At 41.5% G+C, this 27,999-nt stretch overlaps 2 protein-coding genes across 6 annotated transcripts in view; one reads left to right on the plus strand and one right to left on the minus strand.

Moving 5' to 3' along the window:
• The window catches only part of ppp1r13bb (protein phosphatase 1, regulatory subunit 13Bb), a 44,234-nt gene extending 18,670 nt beyond the window's left edge, over positions 1–25,564 (minus strand). For 3 of the 5 annotated variants that reach the window (XM_080790905.1, XM_080790906.1, XM_080790902.1), the window contains exons 1-6: positions 25,239–25,564; positions 24,873–25,023; positions 11,894–12,041; positions 9,495–9,614; positions 8,657–8,727; positions 1,169–1,270 (exon numbers count right to left, since the gene is read on the minus strand). In XM_080790905.1, the coding sequence (XP_080647031.1) occupies positions 1,169–1,270; positions 8,657–8,727; positions 9,495–9,614; positions 11,894–12,041; positions 24,873–24,881 (450 nt within the window). In that variant the 5' untranslated portion in view covers positions 24,882–25,023; positions 25,239–25,564. The remainder of the gene's footprint in view (positions 1–1,168; positions 1,271–8,656; positions 8,728–9,494; positions 9,615–11,893; positions 12,042–24,872; positions 25,024–25,238) is intronic. The other 2 variants (XM_080790904.1, XM_080790903.1) reach the window with 2 other exon arrangements.
• Positions 25,565–25,976: 412 nt separating this feature from the next.
• On the plus strand, positions 25,977–27,515 carry dnaaf11 (dynein axonemal assembly factor 11). Its single transcript, XM_080790879.1, has one exon. It carries the CDS (start codon positions 25,998–26,000, stop codon positions 27,441–27,443), a length of 1,446 nt encoding a protein of 481 aa, XP_080647005.1. The 5' UTR covers positions 25,977–25,997; the 3' UTR covers positions 27,444–27,515.
• Positions 27,516–27,999: the final 484 nt, after the last annotated feature.

Genomic DNA, 27,999 nt, shown 5'->3' on the forward strand with positions numbered 1-27,999 from the left:
CACCTGTAAACTTGGTGATGTGACCATAAAGTTGAAATCTAAAATGTCTATTGAAAATGCTGGTTGAGCTTCAGGTCACTCTACTCATTTCAACGCAGTAAGATCCTCAGCGTTCATTTTAGGGACGCACCGAATGGGAAATTCTTGGCCGAAACGGAAACAGTTGGCCGAAAACTGAATACTGAATATGATTACCATTATTATTATCATTATTATTAGCATATATATGTTTTTACCAGTTTTTGTACCATTGCTGTCAGAGCTCTACCTTTTTTGTAGAGCTTCCTACTGTACAGGCATGTGTGCGCGCCATGCTTGAAGCCACGTTTTGATCACGTCATCAAAACAAAAACGGAAAGGAAACCCTGGTTCTTTGATTATTCGGTTTCGGCTCTTAAACAAACCAAACCAGCCACTATTTTCGGCCGAATAGTTTTGGTGGCCGAATATTCGGTGCATCCCTAGTTCATTTATCCATTTGCACTGTGCACAGATTTGTACACAGTGTATCCAACTGAGCTTTGCTCCAGTTCAGCTCCTAAAATAGATGATGACTGGACCATCTTTCCAAATGCCTGCAGGCCTCCAAGTGGGCCCACTTTTGAAACACAAAAAAAAGGCAATAAACAGACTAGGGACTGTTAATAGTAAGGTTGTATTTTGATATGGCATCTATTATGTTGATGGTTAATGAACATGAGGTTATGTAAATGAGTTGTCATGACGAATGACTGTAATACTAATATCAACTCTTCCATAGTGTACAATCCAAACCTATAAATTATAGTGTTGTTGAGAAAGACAAACTCCATGGGTGATTAAGTAGCTGTCCCAGTCATTATTTTAATTAGTAAGTTGGTCAATTAGCCTAGTCGTCTGAAAGATGAGGAGAGGTTTATGCATTGTTTTTGTGAGAGACGCATGCAGCCTATGAAATGGTTCAGGCATGTTGAGAATGGGATAGAAAGGTATTGCATTTAGTCAAAATGCTTTTACATCAATTGACACGGTTAATGTCACAATTTGACTGAACATGACCAAATACGACAGTAGGGCCCCTCTTAAGACTAGGCGGCTTATTCCGATAAAGTGCCATATGAAAGAAGGCCATTGGCACACTGCTGATAAATTCAGACTGCCAAACAAAGGAGTGATAAAAGGATCTTACCTTTGCAACAAGCATCTGCTGCTGGGCTTCTATTTGCTGCTGCTGCCTTGTAGCCATTTCCTGCAGCTCTGAAAGAGTAAGCTCCACACGTGGATTCGCCACCTAAACAAACACAAGAGAACTGGTAAAGACACAGATCAGCAGAGTGCATTGCGAGGTGAGTGAGAAATTAGAAATTAAGCCTGTACCCCTAATTGCTCCCGATGTGCAGGTTGGTGCCCTCAGCCATCAACGTATGAATGCGTGTGTGTGAATGGGTGAATGTAGTGCACAATCTATGTAAAGCGCCTTGGATAAAGGCGCTATATAAATGCACCATTTATCTATTTTCACTACTTTATGAAAGTATTTGAAAAATTCCTATGACATGCCCACATAAGAGAAGTCAGATTAAAAGTGGTTAAAACACAGCTGTGAAATATAGCATTAATAAAAACCAAAGAGTCAAAGACATGCTTATTTATTTTCCACATAAATTGCCTGCTTTTAATCTCATTCTGATTGGTGGTAAATCAATAGATTCTACAAAATTATAACACCTTGGGACTGTGAGACAATTTTACTATAAACGAAAAAGCAGCAGAGAAGGTTTTTCTTTAAACCAATTTTATTTAATTAAGTGTATTATAGTATTCCAACATTAAATTTCACTTTTGACTTTTGGATTAGAAAATGTAATAAACGCATAATTAAGACAGTGAGTAGGATCATTAAGCGTGGCACGACTACACCAGCTCTATAATGACCTTAATTTAAAAAGGTTCACTACATTCTAAATTACTCCCTCACACCACTAATGTCAACTGAGTCAGAGACTGCAGCGTATAATTGTCTCTTACCAACGCTCATTATTATAAGATGGCACAATGTCCGTCTACTCACTCTGTATCTCATTGGTGGGCTAGCACGGACAGTTCAGAATGTACTCTGAAGTAAATGAGAGAAATCATGGCCAAATCTCCACAGCTGTGAAAGACCGCCTCCATAAAACTTGATTTGTTAAAGCAAGCAGGGCAAAAGAGGAGGTAACATAATGGTAAGCATGCAAAAGCACTGGAATAAAGCAGTCGCCGTGGCTGTGAGCAATGGATAGTATTTGTATTCATTTTTCAGTAAGCATGTACATCAGTCTCATCTGAGATCTACAGTGACTGGTTGGTGTATACAAGAATGTGTCTAACAGACATTGAGTCTCATCAAATGTCTGATAAGAACTGCAGCTGTTAAAGGCTTTTGTGTTTCAGAGCAAGATTAAATTATTTCTCATTCTGAATAAACATGGCACAATGACAGATGGAGACACTGCAATAAATAGCGTGCCATTAAAAAAAAATAACATAAAACAGATGTCACGAACCTCAATACTCAGGTGGACCTATACTTTTATAGATTTATAATTCTATGTTCTTGTCCCGACAGAGAGAGGTAATTGCAAATATGATTTGAGACTGTATGGAATTTCTAATACTGTGGGTTCAACGTAAAGCCCATGTCGCTAGCTGTAACCAACTTTTCTGAGGATAGACCACTGGAATAATAAATGATCATATCGTGTTTCAAATACTAAAGCCTGATTTATACTCTGTGGTGGGACTGGGAAATAAATAATGCGCGGAAGAACTTGTTACTTGCAGCACGAATCATGGGTTTTAGATCAGCATTTGTTTCCCCGCAAGCAACACCATCGTATGACACGAGTACAAAGTCCTAACATTATAATAAGTCCCAGATTGTAGCTAATATTCCAAAGCAGGGCATGGCCTCTGTGGTGACTATTGACGGCTAAGATAACACACTTCCAAGAGGATACAACCATGTCCGCCTCCAGCCAAGAGGTCTGATATAACGTAGTAGATGATAGAAGCCAAGGCATTACTGTATATGCCACCTTTCATCTGTATCTATGATACAGTATTAACAGCCACATGAATATTACCATTTTAAAGCCCATGGCTAGAGCACAAATGCCAGGCAAGCAGTTGGGGGAGAATACAGGATATCGTTTTTTTTTTAAACTATTTAAGCTATTATGGGCCATAAAAGAATAAAATAAATCCAACACTAAAGCCTTTCCAGAATGTGGGTCAATACATCACGGATACACAAGGCAGATTGAGGAACTGAATTGGTTTTAAAAAGCATATTTCAACATTTGGAGTGCAGTGTAGCCTTTAACAGACAATAGTTGTAAACAAAGCAACCAATAAAAATGTTTAATACAAGCTTTCCAAGAATAAAACAGAAAACCATTTAAAAAATAAATAAAAGACTGCCTGTAAAATAGTTTTTTGTGATTTAAAATGTTTTTTACAGGTTCAACAAGGCAAAGACTATAGATAAAGTACACTATATGCAGTTTCTCCTTCCACTGCCAGGCTCCTGATATTATTACTATTATGACAATGTATAAATATGGTTGTTTTTATTCAGTTTCTGTAAAGCAACTTTGAGTACCTTGAAAAGCACTATATAAAATGGCATGTATTCTTTTTCAGGATATTATGACTAGACTCAATTACTGAGTAGAGGAGTCAAGCCTGTGAGGGCCATCTCTGTTTGCACACATGACACAGGCTTCATACCACATCGGGCGTAAAAGAGACTGCTGGGATCAACAAACATAATTGGATTCCCACGGTACCATACGCACTAAAAGAACCATGGCACAGCAAATACACTCTAAAAAACATATTTATATGCAGAATCCAGGTTTCTAGTTTTTCTTTACATTAGTCCCCAGTTGCAATTGTGAGAAACACTAGACCGAAACAAGGGATAGAGAAAAAGAGAAAGAAGAGTGGTGGAGACAGTTTGGAGTTGGACAATGTTATGGAGGTCTTTACAAAATATGTTACAGCACAGTGTTCTCTACACAAAACACTCACACACTTTTATAGACTTGCCTTTACTACCTGATTAGTGTTGTTGTTATGCACTTATGTTTCATGGATTCTCATATTATCTTTTACCCTTTAGTATTATGATTATGACTTATTTTATTAATTTCATAATAGTAGTTGTGCACATCCACAAACCATTTAAGGCAGGTGCTAGCTGGACCAAAGGAAGACAATGATAAAATACTAGAAGGTTCCCCCACTGTAGCTCTCTCAAATGCAATTTATATTGGCACATCCAACAGAAGTGACGTTTTGAGCTCATTCTCTACTACAGTAAATGTCATGCTGGAATGAGTTTAATGAATACATCAGGGGTGTGACATTTGGTGTGAGTCATCTGCAGCAGTGATTTTTTTTTTTAATAGAATGAAGGGACCTTCATAACATTTAGCAAAACATAGTGCCTGTTCAGAAATCCTTTTAATGACTATAAATAAACCTCATACGCATACGGCCATATACAGTAGGCAGGACCTCAGCCATGTCACTCTGAGTCAGACATAACCATAAACAAACCCTATATGCCCAAATTATATAGACCAATTGGTTGTTTAAAAACACTGAGACTGGACACACATGTGAGTGTTTTGTGTAATACAATTCCCAACAGATCCCCAAGCCTGTTGTTTTGACTCAGACATATGGGTCGGATCGGCGGTGCGACGTAGGTGTGTACTGTGTAGCGTCCTGAACCTCCAGTCATTAGAAACTCCTTCAGAGTGTTGTGGGTTTGAAACGAGCCAATACAATAATCACTGACAACTCTCTTACAAATCAGTTATATAGCTTGACAGTAAGCATGGTTGAATTTATATATTACTGCTCATTTTACCTTGGTCAGTAAAGTACTTTTTGTAACGTTGTTTGGAAAAATGCTATATGTTCCTTATCATCTCTTCAACAATACACAAAAAAGGAACCCTGATTGGATGACTGTATATGGTGCGTATGCGTAATCAAGGAGAAGAAAGTAGTCCAGTCACATGGAGAATGGAAAGCCTCCACCATGTCAACAGAGTAAGGACTTATAGCACAACAGTAGTAGAGTACAACATATAGCTTGGTGTGTGTGTGTGTGTGTGTGTGTGTGTGTGTGTGATGGGCTACGCACTGTGCAAAAGCACATGGGTACAAAAACGAAGTGGATCGGTTACCGAGTTAACCAAATGTAAAACGTCCATAATGTTTTCACATTCTGTCAGTTCCTTACCATCAGGCCTCTCCTCAAAATGTCTCTGAATGAGACGGGTGGAAGTGGAATATACTTATCAAGGGAGAAAGGAAAAATTATTGAAGCTAATATGGAACAAATGTGGAGCGGTGGTTGACTCAAAAAGGCGTGCATAATGAGCCATACTCAGAGACTCAGAGACAGCGGGGGTAGGGGACAGGGTAAGCCACTAGCAAGCACAGAGCCACGCTCAAGCGCACTCTGGCATCCCAGGCTCCCAGCATCATTGCAAACCCCCCGAGGAGAGGGAGAGAGACACATCTCTCTGACTGATGAGTGACAGAGAGCGGAACAACCCAATGTAGTAGTGCGTGAAAAGGAAAAACGGCAAGCCTGCCCATCAACGGTCCCCCAAAACAAACAATCTTATTATTAACTTGACTCCACTTTCCACACGTTCTGAAGCATGCATCACTGACGGATTCCACCCTGCCCATCTGCCCACGCAATGTGTATGTGTTGAGAATAAGTACATTATGTAGGCCTATGCATATGAATGTTGAGTAAGTGAGTTAATGATAATGTTTGTATCCATGAAAAATGTAAAGTGTAATATGTGAGTGTGACAGTGTCCAATGCACCAGTCCCCAAAGGACTCTAACTACACATTAGCAACCCGCCCAGTTCGGCTCCATGTTGTGAGAAGGACTGTGGTTTGGACAGCGGCCGGCGCAAAGGCCAGAGCAATGATCCTCTTAGACCTGTTACATCATCAAAAAGGGCTGGATGTTATAATCCTCTAAATCAAGAGATTGGAAACGGCATCAGGATGACGGCGAACCTCAGCACTTAGTGGGCTAAGCAGGGCTATCCATGGAGATGATAATAACTAGTTTCTTAAATTAGACAGAAGCTATATACGTATGGTCATGATGAGGCCAAGTTTAGCACCCAGCTTACCTGGTAGGTTACATGGTGTTATGGGTTTGGTGGAACGATATTGGTTGTGCTTACTTAAGCCTGCTTTTAAGCCTAATTTATACTTTGTTGCTTACCTAAAATGTGTTATTTTGGTAAGCAACACTGTTGTGTGACAAAGTATAAATTAGGCTTTAGCTGAAGAAGACATATGAATTAGTATGTGCACTGTATACGTTACAGCACCCATATAATCAATTCCTTCATGATGTCACTTTTTTTATATTCCTACATTTTTAAGTTGACAGTGGCTGCCATGTGCAATGCTGCTAGAATTATGTTGTTCATGTCACACGCACACACCACTTCTCACAGGCGAAGTTTGCACCCCCATTAAGGTTGAATTAGTTCCGATCCCTTGACCACAACATTTTTTCCATTGTGGAATCTGGGACAGATGGGAGAGGGAGGACACCAAGCCAGCGGCTGCTCTTATCAAAGGCCTTCGTCTACTTGTCCTACAGCTACGGAGCTGAAACCATGCAGTGTACAGCTCAACAGCGAGTGTCTGACAGGGATATTTTAGCACTATCGGGAAATGGGACAGGTACTGCAGAGTTAGACAGATAAATCACATAAGCTCCATATACTTCTGCTGTAAGACAATACCAAAAATAGCCCATCTAAAATCTCACAATGTACAACACTGGACAGATCGTCCATAAAATAAATAAATAATTGCTGGGACAAGCTAATTGATAGCGAAGTTTATTATTGCTCACATTGCACAATGAAATAAAATGCATGGGCATTGCTAACTTAAGTAAAAATACTGAAATCTCGAACCTAAATAAAATAACTCAAATAAGACTACGTGCCTGCTACACATCAGTCCATGTTCAATTTCATTAGATGATGAAGTGAGGAAATTTTAAATCTGCTATTTTTCCTTTTGATTATTTTGAAAAAGGGAAATAAGCAACAATTTATTATTCTGGTGTAAAGGAGCAACTTGGACACTCAGGCATGAAGGAAGCATGAGTTCAAGTCCGTTGCTCTCCCCATGTCCCCCTATATATGGGGACTAGGTTGGCGGAGGGTGTGTAGAGCCCAGGATCACATTAGATAATTGACACGGGTGAAAAATGAGTTACAAAATCGTGGGATAAAAATTGTAAAACAATAAAATAAAAAAATACATTATTCTTATTCAAATCAATTACTTTTTATAATCGCTTAAAGTGATTAGTCAGAGTGACCGTCCGCTGCACGACTACCTCCTGTCATAGACTGAGCTGAGGAAGAGTGCATTACAGAAGCCATCAAACTTCCACCCGTGTATGATACTTTTGAACCTGCTCCAGTTAATTGGCTTTAGCCTGGGTTAGTGAGGTATGCCATTAGCAAAGTGGCGTACCATATTCGGGGGAAGGTCTCAAATACTCAGTGTAGACCCTCTTTTCGTTTGTAGGAAAAATGTAGTTCTTGTTTATCTTTTTGACCATTGCAGAGACCCGTTTGCTCCATTGCGGGTCTTTTTTGCACCAGTAGACCCCAAGATTTTGACAGTTTAAACTATATTGTTGTTGAATAATCCCTCCACTTGACTTTCACATAGAGTAGAAACTGCCATAGAATTTGTGACAAAAAGTGTGTTGATAATACATTTAGTGACCGAAATTATTTAACTAACTGAGTCAGTGTGTGCACGTTCTGTATCACTCCAAAATGACTCAATACATCAGCATCATCATCACATCTCAACACAAGGACGTGAATAAAAGGTCAAGGTCAAAAGGGTAAATTATTAAAATATTGTACATAACTTTTAAACTATTCATTGTGGAAGGACGAAAGCTCATTTCAAGCCATTTCAGTTCCCCACATTAAGTTTACTAGATGACATAAGTTTGGCATTTCATGTCTCAACTATACCCACGCTCCAGCATTGCTGCTCCTCAAGGTTTTGCTGCAACACATTTGTGCGTTGCAGTTTTTGTTATGCAGTTTTATTATGATAATGAAATTGAGGGCTGGCCAATCAATTGAGTCATAATTAAGATGTGCGTTTTACTGTGTTTTCCTGAATACCGTCTTTTCACAGCACTTGGCTAAAGCCTTTTTCTCACTTGGCCAGAATTCCCTCAATTTTAAGCCCAATTGCAGCTCAGAGACTAGAGCCAGTCGAAGCTGGTGGTCAGCATTTATTATCCTGGAGCTTTAATGACATGCAACCTAGTGTCCCGAGCCAAAGCTGGAGGGTGCCTAGTATAGAATCCTGGGGGACTCCAATCAACTAAGTATATAAAAGGATGAATTGATTTACAACTGAAATCTGCAGCTGCTGTGAAAGCTGCTCGTTAAGTATGAAAATACCTCCATCAGCAACAACTTAAGCAGTTGCCTGGCCAAGAAAAAAAAAAGAGATCATTGATATCAAGTGACTTCCTGGTCAAATAAAAACATTATAACAAGAGCTAAATGTTAGTTAATCCCTACCCCATTCTCATTGTGCTTCTCTCCAGTGTTTCCACTTCTACGGTTGGTTTGTTCTTGAGACTGCTGGCTCCCTGCAAAAAGACACAGTCAGGCAATCAGACAGGTAGGTCTCTCTCACATAAACTAGTATTGTCAGTATTGTTCAATTCACCTACACGTCACACGATGATGTGTGACAGGAATGTAATTAAAGAGGCAGCCACTGCCGACTACAGCGGGTACTCATCTTAAACTTTAGAAAGACTTGATGGAATGACTAAATTATTTCAAATGCTGCAGGAAAAGAACATTGTTGGATTTTTTTCTATTGATTTTAGATACGTCAGCCCATGTCTCATTTCTTTGACATGGACTGTCAGGCCTCGCCTGCAGCTTCTCTGGCATCAGTGCCTGACAACTTGACAAGTTGCTTACCTACATAATTTAAATTACATCTTTCGGCCGGGCTACACGGGGCAATTTTGGGCGTGTTTGTGCACGCAGTGCGTATGCGTTTACTGCGCGCATACAATGTATTTGGATAGGACCAATATATGTCAATGATACCAGCTACACCAGACGCACAGATACCGCGGGCCACGGATACGCATGCTCTAAAAATAGGATCGGTTCTATTTTTTTTACGTGCGTATGCCCCCATGTGCGCGTATTTATATATCTTCCCGGAAGGTCCCGCACAAATCTGCCGCGTGCCACAGATCTGGTGTAGCCGGGGCATTTCGCACGCGTACTTACGTCAAACGCACACATGCCCGGTGTAGCTTGGCCGTTAGACTAACTAATTAACTATATAATTACAAAGGGCACAAAACACAGGGAATTGTGTTTGACTAACCACCTTGATCACTGCTCTCCGTGGGCGAATCTTCATGCCGGAGGAAGAACTTCACCTCTTGTTTCCGAGGGCCCCATTTTTGCAAATGCTCATACATCATATGCTCAAAGGGGATAGCTCGCTCTGTGGGGAGAACAAAAATGCAAGGGAAATGTGGTTACAGCCATTTCAATTTTGGATCCCCCCCCCCCCCACACACACACACACACACACACACACACAATGCACTTGTGCATTTTCAGCAAAACTACAGTATGAGGTACACGATCAAGAAGTGTAGACTTTGCTACTCTGCAGCTGAATATCACTTCACCACTTAAACCCCCAACACTTTGGCTTTGTACTTGTGTCAAACCTTTTCAGTGAATATAGCGAATACAAAAGCGTCAAAGTTGCGCTCGGGATGCTAGGGTTCAAGTGGTTAAACCCTCATAATAGCTTATCTACAAGCTCTCAATGTGTCCCAAACTATTGCCTATTTTTGATAAATGTTTGCCTATTATAACATGCACATTTCTCAGAATAAAGACATTATAGGTTTCATGTGGTTAAGAATGAGGTCTGCAAAGTATATATTCAGCGACCGCTAAGCTAACCTGTAGTATTATGTTTTTCTCCTCAAGTTAGTTCTTTGCTTGCTTCTCTGTGTCACATATGTCAAACTCAAGGCCTCCTTCACCTTGTCAACAGCCTGCAGACTGATTTTGGTGACGAGGATTTAATTCAGACTGCTGGCTCGGCACAGTCCAAAGCCAACTCCATTTTAGTTTCCCCCCGTGTTATGTTGTACTGGGCGGTATGTAACATGAATTGGATTTAAAGAAATGCTTGCACAGGCCATTGTTGGAGGAACTCTGTGAATGTTGTATTGATGACTGAAAACAGAAACTAGAAATGTGTGCTCAGTGAGTGCAGATCTCATTTTCCACCAGCGGTTGCCTTTAAAGCAAGGTTATAAATGAACTGTGTTCTTAATTCAGTGCTTAATATGAACTTGTATTTGTTGTTGGAATGGGTAGCATTCAAAAACACATATTTTGTGTGTCTACTAAAGTTGAATGATTCCCATATTCTGCACACTAGTGATATATTATTTGTGCACTATGGACCCTTCATATCTAGGCCAATACAACCTCACTCCATATTAAGTCACATTCCAAAAAGATCAGGTCTACAAGCTATCATTGTGTTGCAATGCAACGCATCCTTTTTGGCAAGCAACAGCGTTGCGTGATGCAGTATACATTAAGCAAACACAGACAATTAATAGGAAAATACAAGGAAACTTCTGTGAAATTAGGAAGATCCAACTTGATACAAATATAGCCTCAGTGTTCCTCATCAAATGTTTACTTTTACTTCTGCCTGGATCCAGTGTAAACGGTATATTAGTTACCAGCAGAAAATGTGCCTGGCATTAGTGCTCTGTCGATAACTGTGTTCAGGTTCTGGTGGCAAGCACTGTCTGGCCAGGTTATTGTGTGAAATAGGCTTTCTCAGTCCCGATATAGCTCTCCCTCCCTTCCTCTAGTCTAGAGCTCATGGTCAGATCTCTTCGCCCGGCCGACCGCCACAGCTTTAACTCTATATGCCCCATGTTTAAGGTCAAGTTTAGTCGCGTCCGTGCCACCATAGCCGGAAGCCCTTATTTTGAAGAGCCACCAGCTGATTTGGTGAACCAGAAGTAACAATCAATCTGTGACTTTTAATAAAAGTCGTCCAATGTCGCCACGGGCAGAAAATTAGTTAACTTTATATTGTATCTTGTTGGTTTGTGTGTTAAAAGTTGAGTTAGTTAAGTTAAGTTGAGTTACTGCAAGAGTTGATGTTGAAGTTATACTGTATGATACTCAAAGGAACAACAATTTACTCAAATCAAATGTTTATCCATGTTAACTTAAGTTTTGTTTTCTGTAAAATAATTGGTGCTGAATCTGCCTTGAGAGACATGGAGGTTTGTGGCAAGCGAGCAGACAGTCGCATTGTTGTCATGTACTAGCCAAGCAAGATTGCATAACTCTAGATAATAAAGCCTTTGGCTGGATTGTTGTTTCGCACCAGTACAGGGGAGTGGCCCCCAAAGCAAAAACGCTGATGGCAGGCGTATGTTGGATGGGACGCTGGTGATGGGAGTATCCCTTTGGACAGTATGGACTGTGTTGTGACATTCTGGTGTTGTGTGACACAGTGCTGTAGCTCACAAAGGCACGCTGACCTTTTGTGACCTGCCACAAACCTGTGCTGCAAGCGATTCCTACATACACGTTATCAATATCAAATGCATCTCAATCTTTATAGACATTAAATATGTTCCATTTCTTTTTTTGCAAACTATGTATTAAAAAGCAATCTACGTATACTTTGTGTTCAACACATAACACGCGATTCCACCTGTGACTTACCATTCCCCCGCCATACTTCAGCCAGATGGCAACCATTCTCCCCCGGCTCTTTACAAAACTCCACTACATCACGGCACGTCGTCTCTGGGGTAATGGGCACCTCAGTCACAGCTTGCTCCCCATCGCTGAGGTACACCGTCAATATCATCTGTAACAGAGGTTCAGGCAATGAGAAGAATGTTACCTTAGTTCAGGCCAGTCTATCCATTCTGCTACATTATAGATAATAATCATTCTCTCCTGAATTAGTTCAATGGGCTGATAACTTTGGATGGTACATCACTCAGTTTGACACAAGATTAAACTTAACACATGCTTATACTCTTAACACTGATGAAGAAATTATATGATTATGCTTAGATCTAACCTTTAAATTTACCATCACTTATGATACCTACTTATAACACATTGTGCTATTTGGTGGCTGTGGGGGCCTTGGATGTCTCCACTAGGCCCAATGGAGACATCCAAGGAGACATCCACGTACAGCACAATGTATTATAAAAGTAAGTATCATAAGTGATGGTAAACATAAAAGGTTAGATATAAGCAAGCAATCATATAATGTCTTCCTCGACACTCATGGAAGGTTTCTAATGTTTGACTTTAGCTGCATCTTTGTGCACTCAATTCATGCCAGTATTTGTTTACAGTGATTACTAGGACCTTCTATGGAAGAAAAGAGCTAAAACGTGCCTGTACAAGTCTCTCTGTATGTACATGTCCAGGCTGCTGTACACTACAGTACATGCAGAGATGGTACCTCGGCTTTGAGTGAAAATCCAGTCAAATAATGTCATTGTCCCACATTCATTTTACACTATACTTTACACAGTTTACAGTACACATTTTACTGGCTCACATCCAAAACTAGAGAGTAAATGGGGTAGAGGACGAATTGTATGGATCCATCTTTGGTCAAAGGAACAGCAGGGGATTAAGGGAGAAATAATTAGCCGTTTTCCACAGCAGTGTACCAAATCTGAATTCCATTGCGGTTTTTAAAGGTTGTGACAAAATGAGAATGTGGACCCCACTTTCTGGTTGTGTAAATGAAACACGGTTGAAATTGTATGCCATTGTCATAAGACATAATAATGAATTGCATTTTTATAGCGCTTTTCCAAGTGCTCAAAGCGCTTTACAATGGTTCATTCATTCATACATTGGGAGGTGAAGCGGCGAACAGTCGACGCCAGCATCCTCACTTCCCACATTCACACACCAATGGTGGCAAGCTCACACCGACCAACTCATTGGAGGCAATGTAGGGTTCAGTGTCTTGCCCAAGGACACTTCGACATATGGCCAGGAGGAGCCGGGATTCGAACCGCCGACCCAGGGATCATTGGACGACCTGCTCTAACTCCTGAGCCACAGCCGCCCTATAAGATCACCCATCTGTCCGTAGCGTATCACCTAAGTAGCCTCCTTAAGATAAAGTGCCAAACTGATGTGATGATGCAACTGGCATGATCAATTGTGCTCGCTCAGCAACACTCAGTCAGTGTCAGGGGGCACCACGGGGCAAATTGGAAGGGAGTGGGAAATGCAAAGGCTAAGGTTATTATAGAGGGGTCTTTCTTGACATAAAAAGTTAGGAACCGCAGCACTAACTCAATCAGTGACTAGCCCACCGCCTGGGTTCATCATGAGAACTGAGTGATCCCAGTTGTGATTCCAACTGGGATCATTGAGAAACTTGCATGTGTAGGCTATGCACATTACTCTAGTCTACTTGAAGGCTATGAAAGTCTAATAGAAATCTTTCTATACCCAACATCTATAGGTTTTACTGCTTATTGCAGCACATTTATTTATTGAAAAAGGTTTCCAGCACACCAGACTCATAAAACTCACATTTCTAACCCCATGCATCACTTAGATCATTGGCCTCATGCAGTTCATTGGAGCGATGTGTGTTGAAGGAGGGGCGGAAGAATTTACACTGGGAGAGGAAGTACGCCGGAAGTGTGGAAGGCACGTTAGATTCACGCTGCCATTCAAGTGATTACTGGCCAATCACATCACATCTTTTCCGGGACTTACATGCGCTCTGTGACGCACGCTCATGCTTCTCGGGAAAGTTTTGCCCTTCCTTTGAGCACATATGCTTCAGAGCCGGAAAGGGCGTCTACGTTTATATGTCTATGGCGAAGAAGACCCTGTGATTTGCCCCTGTGAACCTTAAGTAGTAATCGGCCATTTTTGAGCCAGAGTCGGGACCCCAATCTAGCAATAGAAACGCTAATATGCTAACCGGGAGGCCGCTATAATGTTTTATTAACCCATTCTGACCTGAGATCAGATTCTAAAAATGTCTTCTACATCCTGACAGTTTTCTGAAAAAGATATGTTTCTATGTCAGTAGTTCGATTTTTCAAAAATGAATTTCTATGACGCACCATGGAAGCAAGCGTTGCTTAGCGATGGGGAGCTAAAAGAAGCTAACATACGGTAAATATAATAGTATTAATTCTGGATTCATAGAAATCAACGAAACCCGAGATTTCTCGGGTTCGGCATAGGAGGGTTTAAGTTCTAAACCCAAGAAATCCCGGGTTTGGCATATACTATGGAAACTAGTGATCCACTGCAAACTTAACTCATAAGGCAGAGACAACTCCCTGCTCTTAGGTTAGCATTCTCATTCAATTTGATAAAGTTAAGAAAAATGAAAGAAAAAAAAGGAGGGAGGGGGGCACACACAAAAGCAGTTAATCATCATAGGTTTTACTCATGCAATGAAGTCTCTTTATTTCATTCTTTCCTGCCATGGCTAATGTTTGTATAATGTCCTTAAAACTGCCAAAATGATTGTCTCTAGACTCTGATCTGATCAATCAATCGGGGCATAACCAGCCAGTTCCAACAGCCTTATTCAGAGCTGAGCTCAGTCACACTTGCAGTCAACACCACAGAACCTAAAACGCACAGAACACAAATGGACACATGAAATAAACATAGCACATATGCTGCACCCTTACACAGACTTGCAGAGAATGCCAACCTTAATGACGGAAACGCCAGAAAGCCAGCGACCGACAGTGGACTTGTGAAGAATACTAACCGCCCTGACAAAGTTGCGTCTCTGTGTGTTCTTAGCTCCTTTTACAGCCATCCGTTTCTTTCTGTGCTCCTTATTCGGTAGCCGGTGATGCTCCTTTGCCCAGATGGGGTGCTCCTTGGACAGGCTAACCAGGCCACGCAAAACTATAGCCACAAACCTCTTCATAATGGCACCCCTGCTTTAACAGACGCAAGACTTAATAAATACGCCATCCCCAGCGGAGGTACTGTAAACACCAACAGCGGTGCACGCATCAGAGCAGCGCTGCAGAGGAATCTTAGAGGCAAAACGGTTGCTGTGTGTATCCAGGGAGGGAGGGAAGACAGAGAGGGAGACAAGTGAGCGAGGCAGAGAGGAGATTGGGAGAGGGAGAAAGTGCAAGAGAGAGAGATGTATGGAGAAAGGGAGGGGTGTGCCCACTGTCACCAAGCCCCTCCATTGGACAAGGCTTCCTTGAAGTGTGCTGATGATGGCAGTAATAATGATGAACCGCTGCTAATAACACTAGTTGGACAACAACAGCTGTGATTGCCAATGAGTTGTGTGATCATCTGTGTAGACCAGTCCAGCGGTTCTCCAACTACGGGTCGCGACACAAAGTGGGGTTTTACATTATTTTTACATAAAGAAACAGGGATGGGGTGTGGGGTCGCAACCGACACGAAGAGGACGTTGCAGGCGGCCACTTGACTCCTTGATTCACCCAACCCCAACCAACACAGGGGGGACCAGCAACACACTACACAAGCCTTGAACTGATTTTGCTGCTCATAACCTGATATATATTAGCAGTAATTATGTTAAAAGAGCCGTTTTGGGTGTTACTAGTCTTTTGCAGCAGTGCTAAATATCATTCATTCATTTCATTGATAAGATAGGCCAACAAATCAGCAAAGGAATCGCTGCTTTAATTAAATTTTTCTAATAGTTATTCATATATAAGGTGCACTTTTATTTTAAGATAGTATTTATTCCCACTTATATATAGATATAGATATAGATATTGCACTATAAATAAAGTGTGGGGTCGCAAAAAAAAAGAAAAAAACCCATCAAATGTGGTCGTGTGAGAGAATCCAACCCAACCATGCACTCTTAGGTTATAAACCTTCACAGATTTACAACTACAGCTTGCTATAATATGAAAGCAGTTTATGTCTACTAAAGCAGCAACCAAACTTTTTCATTTCAAGGACCCCCAAATTGACACTAATTAGCCCACGGACCCCCATTTGAAAGACCCCCTTAAAGAAGAATGTTATGGCTCTAGCAGTGTTTCTCAACCCGTTTAATTTCAAGGACCCCTCAGTTTGACATGCATTCATCTACAGACCCCTATTTAATGTGTACAAATGGAACCATTTGTTCCATTTGTACACTCTCAGAGTTACAGAACCATTTGTTCAATTTGTACACTCTCAGAGTTACAGACCCATAAAGGTCCAGTTGGTTCCAAACTTGCATTTAGCTGGGGACCCCCTGGAACTCCCTCAAGGACCACTGGGGGTCCCCGGACCCCACTTTGGGAACCACTGTACTAAAGCTCTTGCTGCATTACGATATTCAGGTGACACATTCCAGAACATTCACGTAGTTGTGTGGGGTTGTTTCAGGATGTGGAAAACATGCTTCAAACACGCTTCATTACCATTCCATAGGGCGATGTATCTGGCAACATTGTTAGAATCCAGTGAGCATGAAGTGCAGGGAGACATTTTTGTCATTGAACTTGGTTATTATTGTCTCCACCAGGCCGAAGGCATGGGGAGAGAGTATGTTTTGCACTCCGTCCGTCCGTGTGAGTGTGTGTGTCTGTCTGTCCGTCCGTCCGTCTGTGGACAGCTAATCTCCGGCACTGTTGGCTTGATCACAGCCATACTCTGCACACACTCCCTGAATGCCACAGCTGAACCTCTGCCCCAAGGTTTTCACATTGGCCTCTTATAGCGCCACCAGGAGGCTGCTTTGTGCAAAACAAAATTTGGACAGTAAGTACACCTACAGATTTTGTCCAAACATCTCAGTCACACAAACACAGTCTCTCTAGAGCCAGTCAACGAAACAGGTCAGACTCCATCCTGATTGGCTAAGATTGGCTACCAAAGTTCGCAGGAGTCACTGCATGGTTTCAAACAAAATGGTGGGAGGAAGAAATGCCACTGGAACATTTTCAACTCAGCCTCATGGTGGCGCTATAACTGGCCAATTAGTGTTTTTACCTCTAACTGCACGGATCTGTGTAAAACTTTGTATGCACACTCCCTAGAGGCCAAGAAAAAACCTTTGCCTGGAAATGCCACCAGGAGACAGACATATGTAAAACATATTTTCTAATATTACTCCTGGAAACTGTGCATGCATATTCCCACTAGGCTGAGGAAGAAATGCCACTTGATAGTTTTTAAATCAGCGTCATGGTGGCGCTACAACAGGCCAAGTCTCACACACACACCCCCACACACACACACACACACACACACCCACCCACCCACACAAACACCACACACACATACACTTTATATTACTCCTAAACATTTTGCCAAACATCACACACTCCTATCCTCCTGGTGGAGACCTTCTAGTTGATGTTTGGTTTGTTTACTTCCTGGCAGTGACTCCAGAGTCAGACATCACTTCACTTCTCACCACTTTAGTCACATATCCCTGCATTCCCATACAGATCTTTTTCCCGGGAGGCTTACTCTAAATGTAACTCTCATAATGAAATCATTATTCATTAGTACAATCTCAGAATAAATTAAATCCCCAGGCTTATACTCAAATCATGATTAAGTGTTGGACACGGTACCAAGGCTATTATTAGCTGGGATTCCTCCCTCTATAAAAGGTTTGAGTGTGTAAACATTGTAGGGTTCCATTTTTACAAATTCGCAGAAGAATTCACAGACATCAAAATTTGCAATTGCACAGAATTGTGAGTTTTCCCCTTGCATGCAACAATGAAAATGTGGTGTGTCTATTAGGGCAGAGGTTCCCAACCACCGGTACGCAGACCGGTGCCGGTCCGCAGGACATGTGCCACTGGTACGTGAGAAGGGAATCTCAAGTTTTCCCGTCGTATAAAGATCCATTTGAAAACACGACTGAGAAAAGGACAAACAGCGTATTGGCCGTTGCGCGTAGAGCACGACCCTCAATCACCCATTGGAATGCAAATGCAGCCTTTCAGGCTACCTTTGTTTCTACTCGTCTCTTTGAAAATCTTTAGTGCTTACTGTGCTTCCGATTGTGTGGGGAGGAGGGGGGACACGCATCTTCCCTACCCAACATCTAATTCCTGGAAACTGTTTCCCGACCTTCACAAGGATTTTCCAAACAGTGGTGAAAGGTTGACTCTGTCCGTTCGAATGAAAATATCAAGGATTCGTCAGCGGTCGCGCCAGTGACTGTGATTAATAAACGGCTTCGAGTTCATGTTACTTCCGTGTTGCGTAGCATAACAGTGACATCACTGTCCAATTCTTGGTATCTTTACTGTTCACGTGTGATCTACGGGCAGCAGTAGCCTATTTTGTTACGATCGCGTTAATGAAATAAAACGCTAAAAGGTGACGGTACAGTTTATGCCAGGAATGGCTGTCCCTGGCATATCTAAAAATGATTTCACTATTATAAAGGTTGGACTTGTTACCGCTGCCAGAATACTGTTGCGTCTTTGGAAAGTCCCCAGAACACCTGGGCTTAAAGGAGAATTCCATACTAAAAGGCTTTCTTACCTTTCTTTGTAGTTGTTACGTCCCCACCAAAGAGGTCCAGGTGTTATTTTGTGCAAAAGCTCCTTATTGGCTATTTCCCCTACCATAAGCCCTAAATGAATTGCATTGAATTGAATGGGAATTGAATGGGGCTATGGGGTGTTGTGCTAATTCGCTTATTTCCATTGCTCAAAATTATAATTTCTTTGTATATATCCTCTCTTCATAATGTAAATAATATCCCAAGCCGCACACTTTACTACTTCTTTCGATGGAAATAAGCGAACTAGCATAACACCCCATAGCCCCATTCAATTCCCATTCAATGCAATGCAATTCATTGAGGGATTGTGGTAGGGAAAATAGCCAATAAGGAGTTTTTGCACAAAAAAACACCTGGACCTCTTTGGTGGGGACATAACAACTACAAAGAAAGGTAAGAAAGATAAGAAAGCATTCTAGCATGGAATTCTCCTTTAAAGAATGGAATGAAGAAATGATCAAAATAACATCATATGTTGGGCAGGGTAAATGCAGAAAGAAAAATGAAAGTGACATGGGATGAATTCTGGATGTATATGAACCTTAAATGAACATTTTAACTGTTATGTTTCTTGGACTGGCTATTTGTAAGATTTATAATGCTGATGCTGCTTTGTACTGAACCTAGATCTTGTACAATTTTTTTAAACAAATTTTGAAATATAAAGAAAAGTGGTGATCAAATTAAAAGTTTCTCCAGTTTCCTCCAGACAATGATGTGCATATATAGGGCTGAGTGAGACTAAAGTAAGAATACTGAAACCAAACCATGTAGCATTAACCTAAACTAACTTTAACTAAGCCGTTGGTCGGCTAATGCTCCATCGGAATTACGTTCGGATCCCACGGTTAGACTATTGTAATCAGAGTTTGATTAGACATTTAATCAATTTCCATTAATCTGACCTTAAAACAGCTGAAACAGATAAAGAAGAGTGAACTTAAGCTTGGCTGTCATGACAGGCAGTGTTCCTAAAAAGAGATCCAAGGTCTGTGGCCTAGATCTCAAGTTCATGAAGCAAATTATTGCAGGGCAAATGAATAAATACACTAGAGTTTTTAGGGTCATAGTGACCTATTTTTGATAAATGACATGCAGCCTTCCCAAGATGTAACCACATACCAAGTCCTATATTATGGTATGGGACGAAATATATAATAATATAAGTGCTAGTTCCACAAGAGGTCCTGTGCTGATTAGGAGGGCTACGAAGTGCCATCTTAACTCACTCTGCACCAAAATCGCCTTTTGACGCATGTTTTCCAAAGGCCCCAGGCACCGAGATCGCCTTTTTTAATATCAATTGATTACGGTGATCAACTGTGTCCTGTATGCGCTTCCAGTGTGGTAAAAGAAAGAAAAAAAAGAAAACGGAAATTCCACTGGCTTGTGCGTTTGTGTAAAATAGACAGTTGAGTAGGCTACTCCTATTAACCTACCAGGTTTATTTATAGTACAGTACATTTATATGTACAGTATGTAGGCAGTAGGCTAGTCACTACTTCACAAAATAAGTTGGTAAAGTTGTAGCGAAACAAACACACACACACACACAGCAGATCTACAAGCTCATAGTGCGGCACTTACTTCACACCTGTGTGAAGTAAGTGGTGTAACTCTGTGTGGGGGTACTCGGGGGGGGGGGGGGGTTCCAGACCCACAGGAACGCACCCAGGGTGCCGGCCCGATTCCGGCGAGCCGCCCAGCGTCCAAAACGGTTGAGAAATGACCGAGTTACCGTGAGAACAACCATGCTGTTTTCTTGCTCAGACGCACCCAGCCACCCACATAGTCACTTAAGGAAGTGGTTGCAGTGTGCACCACTTAAAAATCGTGAAACTGTGGTGCAAATCTTCAGATTAAACGTTTTTAACTAAAATCTTTGCTTCTGGGGGGGTCCCTGGAACAACATATTTTCAGATAGACCCACACCGTAGATGCATCTTGTTTTAGCCTACTTTAGCTAAATCCTATGTAAGTGCACACTTTAATTTAATTAAATATTTCTATTGAGATTTTAGTACAACAGTACGACTAATTAAAAACACGAACATGGCCTGGGCCATGGCTCAGTGGTCCAGGCACCTTGGCTGGTAATCCAGTCTGGCAGTGTGCCGCGGGTTCGACTCCCGATCCCAACATTTAAAAACACCAACATGGATTTTTTTTTAAACACACAAAAACGCCAATGGCTTGGTTCCATTGTGGTCCATTTGAACATTCAATACTCAAAGAACTGGACTGTCTGGATACTGACAGAATAATGGATAACTGCCAGCATAATGTCAAAGAATGAAAGGGATGGTTGTCCCGTTTGATTTGAAAGTGAAAAACATAAATGAGATTTACTCCCTTTATTCTTGACAATACAAAATCCTCTCCCAGTGATTGAAAACTGAATAATGTGCATTACATAAAAGCATTAAGCAAAGTAAAATAAATAATGTATGATGATTTAACCAATGAGAAATAGGAGGTTTAAGTAGTATTAAAGCTAGCTAAATCTGACTCTTTCAATGTATTCAGATTAAGAATACTAAAAGTAGAACTTGTTTCTGCTCAAAAGTTACAGGTTTTTTGCTTTGTAGCATTTTCCTATCAAAGCATGGCTCTGTTGGCATCTTACACTAGCAGTTCTCCAAAATGGGAGAGCCAAAATACAACACAATGTTGACTTTTGCAGAGCACATCATGTGGTGCCCTGCTCCACCGGGTGACATTGATGCCACTTGACAATCTAGTCAGCTCTAAAGTTCCCCTTAACAACAGAGTATTAGCCAGCACAGACACAGTCATACAGACCTAGATCTGCCAGTATCATTGGCTACAGCAATCACGCGAGAGAAAAAAAAGAACAGGGAGGCTCTCTGCTTGACTAGCTTTCTGAACCCGAGAGCATGGCTGCCTGTGCCACATTTCAAGACTGAAAACTCAACACATGGCGTTACTACACTTTTTACTGATACATAGGCACAAATAGGACAATAAATCACTTGTGAGTGAGGGGCGCCCTTATCATACATCACAAATGTCATTAATTCCAGCCAATCACTTTTGGCGTCTTCACTTTTCTGCCCTCAATTTTATCCTCAGCCAATCAAATCATCGCTATGGGGTGATCAGTCAATCAAATCATCTTGTTTGTGTTCACACAAACAGACAAAGCTGGGTATAGGAGGGGGGTAGCGCCCCTCAAAAAGTGGGTCCTGTTTTTTGGGGGGTTTTAGGGGCACTAGCCCCTCCTATGTTCAGATATTAGTTAGATTTTCATCTTACACAAACATTAAATTCCCATTGACAATGAATGGAGAATTTACGTCATGTCTGAGCAAATCAGTTCTTTTCGGCCTACGCAAACTTTACATTTCCACTGACAATGAATGGAGAATTTTACCTCATAGTGTCTGACTCTGAGCAAATCGACTTAGTGTCTATCTTTGTCCTACACAGATTAAATTCCCATTGAGAATGAATGGACAATTTTATGTCAGTGTCTGAGCAAATAGACATGTTACGACACATCATAATGATCACTCACTTCACACGGGTGTGAGTTTTTCTATCAGTGCATTGGCTCTTTAAGTTTGTTCCTTTTCCTGTCATTTGGCAAAGGGCTATGAACCCCGTTATCCGCCCATAATAAAATAACCCACTACTGGATTCTTACCACGAGACCAAACAATATATTAGGTCACACGCAAACAACACCATGGGCCTGCCATACTTTAATTAATCAGCATTCATTAAAACATAAGAGCATTCTCTGATAAAATTGCAAGCAATGTCTGTAAAAGAACAGTGAGACCATCACCACAGTACAGAACCTACAGTAGCAAAATTAGTGGTTAATTTTAGATCACTTATTGAAATATTAGCCCGCAGCCCAAAAGTGCCCAAACAAACCTCTGAAATGTTTAACTTGACGTTGAGATCATATTATGTTACGACGTTACGTAGCTAAATCCTGAATGTTAACTTAAAGCTGAAGCCTCTATTTTGAGGTCAGCAATATTACAAATGTTTATCAGCAGTCAGCATACCTGACTTAACCAGTGCCACTAGCTAATCGACTAAAGATGGGCATATATCCCTCCCTTTATAGACTGTGTTGAATCCTGTGTGGTTTTCCAAATACAGGAGCAGAGGACATATGTATATTGCTGGTTAGATATGGCTGTCATCAAACTTCTTGCCCACTGTCAGGGGAACAGTGATGACATCAGGGGGGCCACACCCACAGCAACGGTTTTGGCTGACAATACCCAGGAATCTCAATGCTGAGTTGACCAGATATTTTGTTTAGTGTCTGCATGTGTCTCAGTGAAAACACTGCGCCGCTGATGATTACTTGTTGGCCACAGGCCCAGTGCACTAAAGAATGTAAAAACAGACCCTTGCTTGGCCTGGGCCGGCCGAGCGGTCCAGGCACCTAGGCTGGTACTCCGAGCCCAACTACCTTTGCTGCCTGCGTGTCTTCCATATGTCTTCCCCCCTTCTTTCTCCCCCTTTACTGTCAAACTACTGTGAATCTATTAATAAAGGCAAAAAAGACAAAAAAATATATTGGAAAAAAAGAAATCCCCTTAACAACACCTGGGATTTAACTGTTTAGTTCTGAAGTTAACTGGACCTATATCAAATGACTAACTTTAAAAATTACTGTAGCAATTAAATGATAAGCACATGGAACCGGTCTCAAGAGTTATAAATCACACTAGGACAGTGATTCATGTTAATGATCTAAAGGCCAATGATAGCAGTAGAAATAGGTTGAAGAGTTCATCCGTGCACACCCACCCATTGGGCATCCACAAAGTGCAAAGGGATCAAAGGTTCAGACAATGAAGCATCTAATTATCTAATCCTCATCTCTACCTCACAGGATGATTTTCTTCATGTTTTCCCTGAGATATTGGAGGGTTGTGCGAACTTGTGCCACACCCAGGGTATTGAAGTTACCGCATAAGAATTCTAGGCATAAACGGAGCATAAGAACGTTTCAATACCGGATTGATGCTTTTGGAGTGTTCAGTCTAGCATATACATATATGGACCACCTCTCCAGGCGAGGAATGAATGAATTCTATGATATTGACTAGAACATAATTTAGCCCACTTTCTTCTTTTTTTTTAAGATATATTTTTAAACTTTTTCTGCCTTTTTTGATAGGGGATGGAGATTGGGGGGGGGGGGGGGGGGGGACATGCGGCAAAGATCGTGATCGGGAGTCGAACCTGTGGCACGCCGTCAGGCTGGCTCAGTAGCGTAGGTGCCCAGATAGTAGAGCTAACCGTCCGGGCCCATGTGTATCCTCTTTGCCAATTCTTTGGATAATATGACCATCACCATCATGTATATTGTCATGTGGCCATGGACTTGTCAAAGAGATGCAGTTTGGAGTTAAGAGTTTTACATTACAGCAAAACCCAATTCATCAGACCAGCCAATGTCTGACTACATTAATAACAAGTTAATGACAGACCACATGATGATTTACAGACATTGAAAGCATAGAAAACAGCCCTAATCTTGATCCAATTAATCAAATTTGCATTAGTGATGGCTGGATTTTGCAGACATCTGTGTGACTATTACCAAAGATCCAAACCATATATTGTAGTTAAGTTTTATTTGATTACTCTCAACCCAAGTAACCATATTACTATCAGATGCAGAATGCATAACCCAACCGTTACGCGACAACAGTAGAAGCTAGTTGTGCCAACAATTATAACCTTACATTGTGAAGGATACTGCAAAGATAATGTAATATACCTGACAATACTTTTAGGTTTGACTCTGCTCCCTACAGCTGACCAGCCTGACCTTATTTCATCAGTTTAAGAAGTTCAATCTGAACTAGTGGCAATATAGCCTAACAGGTATAGAGTAAATTTATTAAAAAGGTGCTGCTATAGTTTGTTGTTCATTGTTTGTACATTGTTGGTCATCATAGCCCAGGACAGTCAGTGAGTGTCAGTGATCATCGTATTCCCATATTGATGTATAATCTGGAGGCCAGAGGAAATAAATCGAATATTTCACTTTTATAATAAACTTATGTATGGAACTATGTAGTTCCATAGATAAATACAAGGTTTACATGCAACTAAGTAAATCACATTATTAAAGGGATTGCGAGCACTTACCGGCATCATATTGGCTGCTCTGGAGGGTCAAAACAAGAGGAGCATCGGCAAATGAAAGTCGTGGCTTCGCCCACTAATCGAGTAGGACCCACTTTGCAAAGCAATGGCTGTGGTTTTGCCAAAATGACAACCAATCGGGCCTCGGTCCAATCTGTAAACCAAAGAAGGCAAAATCCGTTCGACCAGTTTCTTTCATAAAGTTGTTTATGTTACAGTTTACTCTGGCCTGCTCTTCTAAAAGAATGCTCCAGCTATAAACAAGCACTAGCCAGCACAGCTCCGAATTCAAGACTAAAAGCGCATAGAAAACCTGTGGTGGCGGTGGTGATAAAAAGGAATACAATAATGTGACTGTACTGTACTCACCGATATCAAAGGCTATTCATCGTATTAGCTGGATACTTATTGGTTGCGATAATAATACTATGGAACAGAAGTAGCTGTCAGTCAGCTAAACTCTCCACCTACCTACGTCGTTAGCTCATTAAGCTAAAGCTAGCTCAGTCCGGAGGCAAAGTAAGGCGTTCTCTCGCTCTCTCGTCGGCTGTTTGGAGGACATCGACCAGCACAGAGGCACAGGTTAAGTAGATGTAGTATAATTCACGCTAAACAAGATGGAAACATTTCCTTCAAAAGCGCGATTTCTCGCATATAGTGTACGGCAAATCCTCGTTAGCTTGCTAGCTGACGAAAATAGCCTGGAAACCAGTTGTTGACGGTCAAAGGGGCGGGGCTAAATCACAAGCAACGAAAGTGTCACGTCGACGCGGAATGTCACTTTATTTCACAGAATGGCAGCAGAGAGAATGGTAAAACATAGGTTAGCATTCCATTTCTGTTTACTTGTTTATTTTTTGGAATGTCAAAAGTCTCAAAAATGATTTCTCTGATCTTTTGATGCTTTGTACAGCTTAATCACTTGGGCAGATTACTACTTAATCAAATGGATCAAAGGACAACGACGTGACGCTTGCCTTAAGGCTATTGTTAACTGTGGTTATTAACTATTTCTGAAATGTTTACGAGCTTTGGGAAGGAGGCGGCGTTCCATTGGACCGTCTTAGGTCACGTGACATGACCCTCAATGTTTATGACTGACGTCATCAGTCTTTAGCATTCATTGCCATGGTAATACAAGGTGCATTTAAAACAGAAACATTCAGAGGGAGTGTATCGCGTCTACTATATTCAATATTAGAGAGAATGGTTTACATCACAGAGGACATGGTCCGACGGCGGGCAGAGCACAACAACTGTGAGATCTTTACTCTTGAGGAGATCTCCTTACATCAGCAAGATATCGAGGGAATAGAGTACATCGAGAGATGGTGCAGAGATCTCAGAATTATCTACCTGCAAAACAACCTGATACCTAAGATTGAAAATGTAGGTCGCCTGAAGAAGCTGGAATATTTAAACCTCTCCATGAACAACATTGAAGTGATCGAAAATCTCGAGGGCTGTGAGAGCCTCCAAAAGTTGGATTTGACGTTAAACTTCATAGGACAACTGAGCAGCGTGGAGACCCTGAAACACAACATCCATCTCAGGGAGATCTTCCTGGTTGGAAACCCCTGTTCTGACTTTGAGGGCTACAGACAGTACACAGTGGCTGCTCTGCCTCAGCTCAAGTGGTTAGATGGATCAGAGATCAACCGAACGGAGCGAATCAGGGCCAACTGGGGACTGGAGGAGGCTAGGAGGTGCATCCAACGGCAGGAGCAGGAGTACCTGAAGAAGAGAACCAGGGAGAAGGAGGAGGCGCAGAGGAACAGAGCAGCAGAAAGAGAAGAGAGCAAAAGCCCCCAGAGAGAGGACTCCACCTTTGGTCCTCCGGGGAGCCAGGAGGACAAGGAGAACCGTCAGACAGAATATAAAGTCACTGAGGAGGAGCAGAGGGAGAAGGAATTCTGGGAAACCCCTTGCGCCTTCACTCCGGAGTCACGTTTTGAAACATACAAACATCTGGAAAAGAAGAAGAACCCCACGAAACCCACGAAGCCCCAAGCACCTCCAAGGACCCTGATCACTGCTGAAGGACGGGTGTTGAATGTCAATGAATCCAAGCTAGACTTCACACTGACAGAAGACGAAGACGGGAATACAGTCGTCCTAGACCTGGCTGTGTACAGACACATGGACACTTCCCTGCTGGATGTTGATGTTCAGCCCATGTATGTCAGAGTGATTGTCAAAGGAAAGATATTTCAATTGGCTCTTCCCGCTGAAGTGAGACCTGACAGCACTACATGTCGGAGGTCCCAAACCACTGGACACCTGGTCCTCACGATGCCCAGGGCTAAAGGTGAAATCAAGACAAAGACCGTCCCACGACCTCCATCTCAAACCAAACCTGGACAGAATAAAAGCAATGTTAACGGTCGTGAAATGCTGGAGGTAGATCCTAGCAAACACTCTGGTATTGACCTGGCGAATATTGTAGCACGAGACAGTGGCAGCAGCCGGGAGGGACCGCTGGAGATGAGGAGGAACCAGACTTGTGCAGCCTCAGAACACACATCCTTCTCTGAAGGCTTTGTAGATGATCCAGATGTCCCTCCTCTCATATGAACCTCACTTAAACAAGTCATCACTTTAAACTAAGAACTATGATACAGACAATACATGACAAGTTTTCCATACCCAAAAGTAATAACAGAAGACTGATGATGACTGTTTACTTAGCTACTAGTCGTTTCATTATGCAGGAAAACATTGTGTTTTTGGGACCCCAACCTATTCACCTTTTCAGTGTTCATTTAACTCTGAGAGTGTAGAAATGGAATTAAATGGACCTGGAAGCATCCATTTGGTTCCTTTGTACATTCTCTGAGTGAACGACCGGGTCCATTTGGTTCATAGCTATCAATTCTGAATGTTGAAAATGAGTGCTTTCCGAGTGCTTTAAATAAATGATGCAACTGGAAAAAAAAATACAACTTTTTTTTACATTAGAGTGAGTGTCTCATTTGCTCTTAATTTAAGTTATTTAACAAAGAAACTTGGACATTGGACAAGATTTCATATTTCAAGTATTTGTTTGTATTCTTATTCTGTATTTATTTATAGAATATATACTATAGTATAAGTGTTTCTCTTTTATAAATTACAAGAATATCCTGATCCT

The sequence above is a fragment of the Protomyctophum bolini genome (genome assembly GCF_963924005.1).
Source record: "Protomyctophum bolini genome assembly, chromosome: 19".
Lineage (NCBI taxonomy): Eukaryota > Metazoa > Chordata > Actinopteri > Myctophiformes > Myctophidae > Protomyctophum > Protomyctophum bolini.

Excerpts from the sequence above, each read along its gene's own strand:
- dnaaf11 (XM_080790879.1), top strand. The coding sequence starts at position 25,998 with ATGGTAATACAAGGTGCATTTAAAACAGAAACATTCAGAGGGAGTGTA.